Source organism: Sarcophilus harrisii, chromosome 2 (assembly GCF_902635505.1).
Source record: "Sarcophilus harrisii chromosome 2, mSarHar1.11, whole genome shotgun sequence".
NCBI classification, from domain to species: domain Eukaryota; kingdom Metazoa; phylum Chordata; class Mammalia; order Dasyuromorphia; family Dasyuridae; genus Sarcophilus; species Sarcophilus harrisii.
In genome coordinates, this window is record NC_045427.1 from 553,999,613 (window position 1) to 554,012,480 (window position 12,868).

Below are 12,868 nucleotides of genomic sequence, written 5' to 3' on the forward strand. Positions count from 1 at the left end.
GCAAGTCATTTAACCCTGTTTACCTTAGTTTCTTTATCTGTAAAATAAGCTGGAGGAGGAAATAGCAAACCACTCCAGTATCTTTGCAAGGAAAACCCCAAATAGGGTCATGAAGAATCAGCATGGCTGAAATAATCTGAACAACAAATGGGACTATGGAGGGCAGGGTTATGAAAAACGGAATGCTTCTTCTATTGAGTTAGGTGCATCTTAAGTGAATCCTCTTTAGCGAATGCATCTTTATTTTTCTTCAACAAATTGGAATGTCTTTTACTTAAGACACCGTATAATCCTGAACCTTTCTTTCTTTCAAGATTTTAAAGCAGTTTCTAGGGGAAACTGGCAAAATAAATGTAAATCAATATATCAGATGCTAGGAGAAATCCCTGTTTCTCTTCCAAAATAAATAGCATTGAGCTAAGGATTAAGGAACAGGATCATGGGATCAAAGGGTCCTAGATTTAGAGCTTGATGAGATAAAAAGAACAGAACTTTAGGCAAGGCTGCTAACAAACACTTGGAGTATCAATCATCTTGGAGTAGAGTATTAAAAATTTCTTTGTTGGAGTTCTTAAAGATCCAACCCTCTAACTTTACAGATGGGGATAACAAAGATAATTTCAATAATCCTACCCAGTGGCTTAAAAAAAGAATATTAAGGAGAAACTGGGGAGTGCTGTCAATCTCTTAACATGTGGAATATAGAAGATGTTTTCCCAAAGTTCCAGGGAGAAAGAGCCTCAAGATTTATAATATATCTAAATTTGAAGTTAGTGATGGAAATTTTCCTGGATTTTAAAAATGGCAAGCATCTCAATCCTAAACAAAAGCAATTAGGTTGGTGGCAAATGGAAATAGTCTTAATAAAAGGAAGATATGTACCTAGAACTGTGCCTTCCAATAAAGTAAATCCAATTTTTTTTCCTGTGGTAATGAAGACTGTGTCCAATGACAAAGATTTTTGTAGGGTTCTTGACTGCTCCCCTTCAAGAGATGTAGTCAAAGAAGAGTTATATTTGGTACATCTGCTAAGAACTTAAGAGAAACTAGAGAAGAAACTAAAAAAAAAAAAAAGATGTCTTTTAACATCATTTCTTTTTCTAATATATGTCTCCTCTTTCCTCATTAAAGGAAGCAAAGAATAAAAAAGAGAAAGTGTGAGGGGGGAAGACCGCGGAACAAAACTAGTCAAGACAAAATCTAAGTCTTCATTGTACACAATCTTCCTACACTTACAGTACCATATCTCTGCAAAGGAGAGAAGAGATGCCTTCTCATATTGCTTGAATTTCCTAAATTCATCTGTGAGAGACTGTGAATTTATATGTATCTGAGAGATAAGAATGCTCAGAGAGTTCCAGTTTTCTAAAAGTTTTATTTTGGGATATATTTTATTTTCTTTGATCTTTAAGAAAATGTACATTTTCCTCTACTACTGTGAATTATCTTCTTTTAGATCAATATTAATGTGCTAAACTTTGATATGCTTTATTATATTTTGCACACATTTTCCTGAATTCATGAGTGGGTATTTAAAGCCAAATGAGGGAGAAAAGATCAATTTTGTATCAAAGATCTTTAAAAATGTCAGAACTCTGATGAGAAGAGTTAAGTGGCTTTTCTTTCTAGAAAAAAATAAAAGCAGCATGTGATTAGGGGAAGCTAGACACCGTATTTTAAGTTTCTGAGAAGTGATGTAACGCTAGATTTAAAGTAGTAGAAAAGATACTTTTAGCTGGAAAAACTTGGGAGTTTTTTTCTACTAGAACTATAGTTAGGAAAGACTAGAGAAAGATAGAATCTACTATCTAGAAGGAACTAGGGAATTAGAAAATTCTCCTAGGTGAATCAGAAATATGCCCAATGCAACAACAATGATTTCCTAAGGAGAAGCGAACTGGCTATGGGAATAGAAAATAAAATCTAAATTAATTTAAGTTTGATATAAAGTACTATAATATGTATAATAGGAAGAGAAAGTTTTCTTTTTAAGTGGGTATAGATATTAAAATAAAAACAATCTAGGACTATGGACAATAAAGAATTGGGGAAATATAGTTACATGGTTCATTTTGCAATAATATCTGGCAACTTAACAGGGTTGTTGCCTCTGGGAAATGGCAAAACAAATTATGAAGATAATGAAATATTGCTTCACATGAAATGATGAAATGGGTAGTTTCATAGGAAACTGAGGACTTCTAGGAACTAAAACATTATGAAGTGAATAGAACCATTATGGAGAAAAACAGCTTTTAAAGACTTTACAACTCTGATGAATATACTAATGTCCCAGAGTTCTACAGATGAAGCCATCTATACAATCTCTTTTCATAGAAGTGATATACTTAAAATGTCAAATGAGAAATACATTTTTTTGGACAAGGTCAATGCATGAATTTGTTTTGTTTGATTATATATTTGTTACAAAATATTCTTTTCCTTTTTTATTTAATGGGGAGGAAATGAAAGGAAGAGAAAATAAGTGCTTAACTAGAAAAGTTAATGTATTAAATCTCAAAAAATATTGTTATAACTAGTTACTCAAAACTTCCTATTTTTTTACATTTAATTTCACACATTTATTGAAAATCCATTGCATGCAAGGTTCTATTAAGCAAGACAGTTACAGGGTTTGTTCTGGTACAGGCTAAGTCCAAAAAATATACAACCTAATTGGAAATAGAGAATATCACATTCACAGATAACAATGCTATACACATAAGAGAATAGAGTGTGAGAAGCAAGAGATTTCTCAAACTATGAGAAATCTGATAAGAGAAATATCTCTTTCAATTGGGCAAAAGAGTAGTTGGTTAGAAAAAGTTTCATTGAAGAATTAACATAATAATCACCTCATGAAGAGACTTACTCCATGGAAGCATCCCATAAACATCAACAAAAACAAACAGAAATACTGAAGAGAAATAGCAGAAAATAAAACATAAGCAAAAGAAAGTAAAACTCTTATAAACACTCCCAAAAAGATTAAAGCAAAGAATGTTGACATGATTTTAAAAACACAGTACAGCAAATAAATCACCTAAAGTACCAGATGCACCAGAAACCCCAAAAAGAACCCACATGGAATGGAAAAGATATTCAGAGTTATCAGAAAAATGACTAGAATCTATAGTCAGAATCACTAGCTAAGTAATGGAGATACTAAGAAAACCATAAAGCCAAATAAAAGAAAAAAAAAGAAAATTAATCAAGAATTTTAAAATATTAACAAAAGAAAATTAGAAAATAATGAAGATAGCTTATATAGAGAAAACAATAGAAAAGACTTTTAAAAATTCATTCAAGTAAAAATAAGCAGCAGACATTATTATAAAGATATAGAGAAGTTGGTAATAATGTAGCCTCAAAAAACCCCAAACAATGAATTATCTAAACTACTGGAAGACACGGAAACCAAGTGGCAGATCTGGAAAAAGATTACAATGCAGCAACATAAGGATATTTCAGAGAACTATGAAAAATAGAAGAACTTGGACACTAAATTATCAAAGTAATTTTCCCAGAATTTTAAATGATAACTTATAAAAATACAATCAGTATTCTCCAGAGCACCTACAAGGCAGAATCAAGTTTTAACTTACCCAGAGTTAAATCTTGAAGGAAGGAAATTACTTCTGTAGACTGCAACAGGAGAGTGGAGGAGGCTCCATTTCACAAAGTTAGGCAGGATATAGTAGTTAGAGAGTTGAGGATGAGAGTCAAAGAGTAGTTCAGTTTAGCTAGACTGTAGAGATATGAGTAATAGACAAGGCTGAAAAGCTATCATAGGAGGTATATGATAGAGGGTCTTAGACACCACGATCAGGAATTTATTTTTAATTTGATAAATCAACAAGGTTTTAGGATAAAAGACTGAAGTGACTGAACAGTACCATTTGGGAGGACACTCAACAGTATGAAGAATAAAGTTCATAGATGAAAGACAAGAACACCAGTTAATATGACAAGACTGGAGAGAAAAGATGAAGGTCTTTGTTGGAGGGCAGGAAAGGTAGAAAACTGCAAATGGAGGAGAGAGGGATACTATGGTAGAGAAATCAATGAGATCTGGTAACCACGAAGGTTTAATATGTTAAATTTAATGTCATGCCGTTTTGAGTTAGATAGCATGGACTTCAAAGAGGGAGTCGTTATTAGATTTAGGCTCTAAAGTGTATCATCATAAAAGCTGATGTTTATACCTGCTACTAAGGGTCTAGTAGTTTTAAGATATTCTTTCCCATTTCTCCTGAGTGTTTTTTTTCATTCCTAATTTTTGACTCTTTATCCAGGATGCCCACTAACCATGCGTTATCCCCCAAGGCTCTGTTCTGGGTCCTCATCTTTTTTTATATATTATCTGGCTTGGCAATTACATCATATTCTATGAGTTTACCTATCATCTCTATGAATGATTTCCAGATCTACATACCCATGTCTAATTTCTCTCTTAAGTTCTAGCTCTAGATAGTCAACTGTCTTTGGATATCTTGGATTGCATGACCTATAGGCATCTCAAGCTTAACTTGTTCAAAACTAAACTCTTCGTCTTTCCCTCCACATCCTCAGTTTTTCAACATCTTTGCTTCTGTCGGCCAGGTTCAGAACCTCAATTGCTTCCTCAGTTCCTCATTCACTCACCCCAAATATCCAGCCAGCCAAAGCTTGTCTTTCCTACACACCTTTCATGTGCATCCGGTCCTCTCCACTTTCACAATCCCAACTTCAGTCCAGCCCTCATCACCTCTTTCCTAAAATATTGCAATAGCTTTCTGGTTGGGCTCCCTGCCTCAAGTTTCTTCCAATTCCAATTTTGTCAAAGTGATTTTCCTAAACATTGGTTTAACCATGTCACCTCCCTCTGCTCTCCCACACATATCCAATAAACGGCAGTCACTCCCTTTTACCTCCAGGATCAAATATAAAATCCTCTCCTTGGCTTTTCAAACCCTTCCCAATCTGACCTTTCCCTTCCTTTCTATATCATACTGTATGTACTCTTTGATCATGGAGTCTAGACTCCATGCATTTGCACTGGCTCTTGTCCATGGCTATAATGTTTTCTCCTAACCCAAACCTCCTGACTTGCTTCTCTGGCTTCCTTCAAGATTCAGTTCAAATAGTACTTTCTGCAGGAAGCCTTTGCTGCTCAACCTTCACCCTGCTATCACCAGTACCTTCTTTTTACTCTCTCTCTCTATACACATATATACATACATACACAATACATACACACGCATATGTATATTTATCTATGTGTATATATATGTATTTGTAAGTTATATATATATATATACATATAAATTTACATATACATATTTGCATGCACATACAGATACATTTACATATATACAATATTACATATATGTATATATATATATGTTGTATCTATATGTGTGTAAATATATATAGCTATATAAATTTGGATGTTATCCTCCCTATTAAGTAGGAGCCACTTGAGAACAAGGATTGCATCTTATCTTTCTTTGAATTTCTTTTGCTTAGCACAATGCCTGGACATGTTTAAAACACTAGAAGAATCAAAATTTAGAAATACCTCAAAGAACTAGCAAATTTTTGCATCAACACAAGCCTGGTCCTTCCTTAATAATCCTTCCTGACTGCCTTACTGACATTTTATTGCTCAGGCTTCTGGCCTTCTTCTGGCTATCTGGTAGCAGCATGTATACACTGTCAGAGGAGTGAATACAGAGGTACACTCTCCCCATTCCTTCCCTAAGTGCTGATCTCAGGAGAGCTTTGTGAAGCATCATATGAGAAGCAAATGAGCCATTCAGGAAAACTCAGGCGCAGAGAGCAAGAGAAATGAAAATTTCCATGAATGACCCAATTGAAGAAAGACAGCCCTAATTTCATCTTGGTGCAATTAGGAAAATATCAAATAAAATACAGCCTTCTGCTCAACAGGAAAAAAAAAATCTGCCTATGTTATCTGGGAAATGATGAGTCAGTATCCAAAAAATAGCCCAGAAAATTTATTTTCTAATATCATTTAAATGCACCCATACATCTCTTTAAACCCAAGTGCTTGCATAGTTACTAGTCTTTCTTGGGAAGGAAGGTTATTTATATTAAAAACATACTTGAGCATTATATTAAAGTAACAATGATTTGAGCTCCACTGGCCCCTTCAGTTCATCTCCATTCTATTGCTATGTAGAATATTCTGAAGATAAATTCTTTATTTTCAGGATGTCTAATTTGAGTATCTACAGTGCTCTGTTAAGGTCCTTTGCTCCCTCAACAAGTGAGACATAGTTCAGAACAGTTCATTTGTCAAGTTCCTCAGATGAAAGGAAGAAATATCTGCTAGAAATTATGCCTGCACCATTTCTGGCATTTCCTAACACAAATTAATGCAGCTAGGACAAGGAAGGTCTCCTTTACCACTTCCTCTGTATAGACTCTGTATAGGTCCAAATTTAGACCATTTCTATTGGTTAATGAATGGGAAAAAGGGATAATGAATGGGAAAAAGGGATATGAGGCCGAACATTTTGCATAATGATAAATGCGTTTTCCAGTTGAATTTGCCTGTGCAATATACCAGACTAATCAGAAATGATGAATGGGAGTGTGGAGTGACTAAATTCTAGCCACAGCTGAGCACAGGCAAGCACACGAACTCCATTTCTCCATAATCAGAAAGGACTCATCAATTCATCCACAACTCTTTTGTGTCACAGATAGAGAATTAGATTTTAATTCAAATCTCACTTTAGACAGTTATCAGTAACATTACCCGTTATCATTCAACCTTGCAGAGTCTCAATTTGCTCATCTGTTAAAAGAAGGTAATTGTATTTCTATTATGTACTTTGTAGGGTTGTTGAGGAAAAACACTTTGCAAACCTTAGAACACCACACTAAGGCGAATTATTTGATTTCCTAGAACCCCAGTTTATTTAGATCAGTGGTGTCAAATTCAAGGATTCCTATAGGCCATATACAAACATAGCAAACCACAAATTGACATTACTTTGCTTGTCTTTTATTTATCATTTTGTTTGTTTATTTGTATTGTGTTTTGTTAAATATTTCCCAATTATATTTTAATCCAGACTGTGGTGGGTAACATGTTTGACAATCTAGCTTAGATAAACAAGCTAAGAAAACACTATCATTCCAGGAATTTAATCATACACTTATCTAAAATAGGCAAGTTTTTTTTTTTCTAATTAGGCATATAGCTCTGAGGCTCATTGCTCCAAGGGGAAAGTTAGTGTTGTAGCTTGTAGCCAAGCAGATATGAGATCAAATCCTGCCTGAGAAACTTACTGCATAACAGGTAAATCATCCCACTTGAGATATTGATTAATTATGAAATATTTATTAATTATTCAGTTTCCCCCTATTTACTTATTTTTTTCTTTTTAAAAATATTATTTTTATATGGTATGATTACAGGTGAGAAGCAAGCATACCGAAAAACTTACAGTGACAAAAATATAAAAGACAAGTAGTCATGAGTCTTAGCTTTCTAATGTGTAAAATGAGCAGGGCTTGATGATCTTTAAAGCCCTTTCTAGTTCTACATCTATGATCCAGTCAATCTGTGCATGACATATGAAACTTAGGATATTGTGGAATATAAACATTTCTACAAATCTTTTTTTTTTAATTCTCTATTAGTCTGGAAAGATAAAGGTTAAAGGGAGATGAAAAGTGGATATAAACACTTGTTCACCAAATCTTGTTTCTACTTTAGGTGATAGGTAATAAATTTATAATACTTGGGATAATCATAATACCTAAGTAAAGGCTTGACTTACCTGAAACATCATCATAGCTCTCTAGATAAAAAAGAACATTGTAACACTTCAACTAAATAATAATAATAATGATCATCATAATAAATCTATATAGTAAATACTATATGTCAGGCCCTTTGCTAAGCACTTTATAATTAGTAACTTATTTGATACAATAACCTTTCAAGGTAAGTATTGTTATTATTATTCTGATATTACAGATGAGGAAACTGAGGCACAACAAAGTTAAGTGATTTGTCCAGAATCACACAGATACTATGCCTTGAAGGTCTTTTGACCCTGGAGGTCTTTTTGCCTCCAGGGAGCACTCTATCCACTGTGCTAACCAGTTGCTTGAGTACTATACTCTTGAGCCAGAGGCTGAAGATGGGAAAAAGACTTCAACTACCCATCAAAGAACAAATCCAGAGCATCTTGGAGAAGCACCACACTTAGAAACTGAGCTACTTGCCCTTCCAAACCTAACAGCCCAGTGGCAAAATGACCTGCGCATCCCAGTCCAGCAAGAGCAGTGCTCAGTCACTTGGTCCAGTCAGCAGCAGCTGAGATGAGTTAGCAACAGAATGATTTGTCTACCAAAGAAATTTTGGGAGAAAGATTGGGCACTGAGGTTCTTCAGTTGTGCAGCTGTGAGCTCCAGTAGAACATGTGTTTCCCACACATGTGGGTTACTATGACTGTATCTTAAGATTCTCTTTCAGACTCTGTTTATTTGTAGGACTTAGGGGCTGGGGAGAGGGAATGCTTCATGATTAATGTTATTTCTATGTAGTTTGAGTAAGTGTCATTGCTAAAGAAAAAAAGTGAATATGCTAGCTAGGTATTAATCTGTTCTGGTATCCTCAACTGTAAGAGTCTTCCCTTCTCATTCTAGCCCTTGAAGCTATTACCCTGGCTCTTCTTTGGGGCTGAACTTTAAGAAATCCTCTACTCTCAAAACCTTCACTTCAACAATATTCTCTACCTCTTCAATCCCTTGCAATCAGGCTCTCACCATCATTGACATTACTTTTCAAAAGTAACTAATTCCTTATCATAAAATCCAATAGTCTATCTTTTCAGTCTTCATCCTACCCAATTTCTCTTCAACTAATGATACTATTGACCATCTTTCCTACAGGACATTTATGGTTTTTTTTTTGGTTTTTTTTTTTAGCACCAGAGGTATTGTGTACTTACTTCTAGCTATACTTCTTTTGCAATTCCATATCTACTTCCTATAGAAGCTCATAATTTCTATTCAATTTTTCACTTTGAATATTTCCCAAGGTTATAGCTTTGATTTTTTTTTGCCAAGGCAATTGGGGTTAATTGATTTGCCCAGGTTCACAAAGCTAGGAAGTATTAAGTATCTGAGGTGGGATTTGACTCAAGTCCTCCTGATTTCAGGACCAGCACTCTATCCACTGAACCATCTAACTGCCCCGTAAAATAGTATTTTTAAAGAGAAAAAATAAAGAGGGGAAAACTGCATAATCAATACTTCAAAAATTGAAAATATGTGCAATATACAATACTTGTTGACTTCCTATCTCTGCAAACAGGTGGGGAGGAATGTATTTCCATGTCTCTTTTTGTGAGCCACACTTGTTTGTTACATTTTTACATTATTCCCTTTTTTGAGGTTGTTCTTTCTATTTATATTGTTATAATCATGGTGTATGTTGGGTTTTTTTGCTCTGCTTACCTTACTCTGCATCGGTTCATGCAGATTTTTTGAGTTTCCCTGTATTCATCACATCTCTCATTTGTTATAGCATAGCAATATTCGATTATATTCTCATACTAGTGCAATCTCAAATTGATCTTGATTTATATTTCTCTTATTATTAGTTACTTATAGTATTAATTCCCATAGTTGTTAATAGTTTGCAATTCTTTTGAGTACATATCCTTTTGCCACTAATGTATTGTGGATCATTAGACCCTCTTCTATTTTCATTCACATGTCTACCTAACTGATTTCTGTTTGACCATTACACCTCTTCTTTCATTGATTTCCAACTTTTCATTTTTCTTTTATCTCTATTTCAGACTTTATTTTCAGACTCAATTGCCCTATCTCTCAAATTTTAACATATTCAAAACTAAACTAATTTTATTTTTCCCCTTAGGACTTTTATATTTACATTTTGTCACTACCATTCACCCAGTTTCTGGTGTTCAAAACCTTAAGAGTTATCTTTAAATCTTCCTTTTTTCCCTCACCTCTTACAGACAATCAATTATAAGGTCCTGTCAATTCTATCTCACCAATATGTACCCATCTTTATGTCAACATTTAAAATAAGACCTTTATTACTCCTTTCCCTATACTATTGAAATAGTTTCCCAACAGATGTTCTTGGGCATGCTCCAGCTTATCAATGCACTTCTTAAAAACAGTGATACCGAAAAGAGAACACAATGCTCTAGATATGGCTAGGGAATGATAAAATTATCATAACTTATTTTGGAAGTCAAGGCTCTTTTACTGTAGCTAAAAACTGAATTAATTTTCTTGGCTTCTATATAAAATTCAAATTGAATTTGCAGTCCACTAAATATCCTCCCCCCAGACTTTTTTTTAAATTCAAACTACTATCTAAACTTGCCTTTCATTATCATGAACTTGCAAAGGTGTTTTTTTTAAAACTCAAGACTAAAATTTTGAATGTATTTTTCTGAACTTCATTTTATTAGATTGGATGTTCTAATGGGTCAAGACCAAATTTCTTTGACTCTCCTACTGAGTGTTTAGCTCTGCCATATTTAATCATCAACAATTCTGATAACCATATCATCAATGTCTTTATATCATTGTTTGAAATTTTAAATATCATAGGACAAAAGACAAATTTCTAGAACTTCTTTTCAAGTTGAAACTAGACACTTAACCAGTGTGAATTCTCATTAATGACACATCGTGGGGATTAGAAGTGTAGCACTCCCATAATCTGGACAATCTGTGTAAAATTTTTTATTCCTCCCTTCATATCAGAGAAGAAGTCTGAATTTTTCTTTTTCTTTTATGGGGTATTTACAATACCTTATTGCAAAATTTGGGTTGATATTATAAATAATAGTAAACATATTTTATGCCTTTGTGAGTTTCTAAATCTTTTCTTTCTCATCTACTGACCTTCATATGTTGTCTGTGGCTTCCACAAAACTCCCCCAAAATTCTCATTTAATTTCTTATGCCAGCTTGAGATATATTCAAACCATGAAAGGGAAAGGTATAATGTAGAAGAAATAACTGCATTGTGAAATGCCTTCCACTCTTTGCCCACTGACTTTTTACCTATTCTTTAAAGTCTAATTCAGATACCATCTCCTCCTCGAAGCCTTTCCTGAACAATCCTTTCACACTGACCTCCTCTTGTTTGTTCTCTTTCTAATTTATTTATCATGTAACATTATGTCTTGGAATTATGTGGGTTTATGTTTCATCTCCCTATTCTCATATTCATTCCAACAGGAGGGCAAACTAGATCTCATTTAAACTTTATATCTCCCTTATCAGCCTATCACATTAGATACTTATTAAAAGTTTGTTAAATGAATGAGTCCATGCTAAACTATTTTCACTATAATAAAAGAGCAATTCAATTGAATATGAAATTGGAAGGCTACATTTGATAAAAATCATTTCTTATCCCCACAAGGGATTTAGGATCAAACAAATAAATATGGTTGACTGTATTTCAGTAGGAATAAGCTGACAAGTAACAAAAGCAGACCGATCATATACATAGATATGTCATATTGACTTGAATAGATTTTTGTTACATGATATTTTGAAGTTATATAGTACTGTATTTTAATTATGTTGAGACATTCACAAACAGGCTCATCTTACCTTGAAGATGAAATCTGCTCCCAGAGGTCCCGGAATCTTAAAAGTTTCCCTATCAGACCCTCTCAGAAATTCAACTGTAGTATTTTCTATAACAAAAACTCCAGGGGCGGCAAAGCTGTGTTCTCCTTTGCTTCCTTGAAGGGTTTTTGATTCAATAACTAAAAATAAAACATTGAAATAAGTTAAATTATTTTAAAAGCTGTTTTTAAATGACTTCTTATGCATAGTGACAGCAATTAGCAACAGTTTGTGTGCAATTATTTTATTACCCAGAAAAATGATTACACATTCATAAATCCTAACCTGTGCCATGAATATAAATATACAAATTCTGCTCCTTTGGGAGGTTTTTCTTCCATCAGTATAAGTGAACTGTTTCCTCTTTGAAGTCTACTTACTGGCCCATTGTTTTAGAAATATCTGTTACCCAATTTGTTAATAAGCACCAGGTTAGTGTAATGTTTTACTCAGCATCATATGTTTCTGGTTTGAGTGTGTGTGTGTGTGTGTGTGTGTGGGTATGATTAACATGATCATAATGCCATAACAATTATAATAATAACTATAACAAAGTTATGATGCAAATCATGGTGTAGACTCTCTGAAAAAATGCTCTAGAACTTAGGTAATCCATCTAGAAACTTGCTTTTAGAGCAGGGATTCTTATCCCACAGTCCACTGAATGACAAATTTCAGCAAGATCATGAAGTTGGATGGGGGAAAAATACTGCTTAAATAGCAGAGCACTGACCTTGGAGTAAGGGAGCCATAAGTTTAAATTGTGCTTAAGACACTTAAGAAGTATGTAATGTTATTTGTAAATGGTAATAATAGCATCTTCCTCGACAATAAGGACAAAAATGAGGTGAAATTTCCAGAGTACTTTGAAAATCTTAAAGTGCTTTATAAATTCTAGTTGCTGTTTTCACTAACCCCTAACTAAAATACAGCATTTCATTCAGTTCTGATGTAGGCAGCATTTTTCTAAGAAAGGATTTATAGGCTTTATCAGACTGCCAAGGAGATCCATAATATGAAAAACCTGAAGAAGCCCTGACCTTCTTGATAAATACAGGTAGAGCTGCTATAGAAAAGAGCAAAGTGTGGAGATCTATCCCAAGAGATCAAGCATTTGTCCATTTCCAATTTCTTCTAGTACAATCTATTGCCCATGACATTTAGCAGATAACTGAATGATCTAATATCCAACTTCTTTCCTTTAACAATACTT

General features: G+C 34.0%; 1 protein-coding gene across 4 annotated transcripts in view; it reads right to left on the bottom strand.

Annotated features, from left to right (window-relative positions):
- The window catches only part of ADAMTSL3 (ADAMTS like 3), a 542,401-nt gene that overhangs the window by 182,537 nt on the left and 346,996 nt on the right, over positions 1-12,868 (bottom strand). For all 4 annotated transcript variants that reach the window (XM_031955661.1, XM_023496559.2, XM_023496553.2 and 1 more), the window contains one exon: positions 11,638-11,795. In XM_031955661.1, coding sequence (XP_031811521.1) covers positions 11,638-11,795 — 158 coding nt within the window. The remainder of the gene's footprint in view (positions 1-11,637; positions 11,796-12,868) is intronic.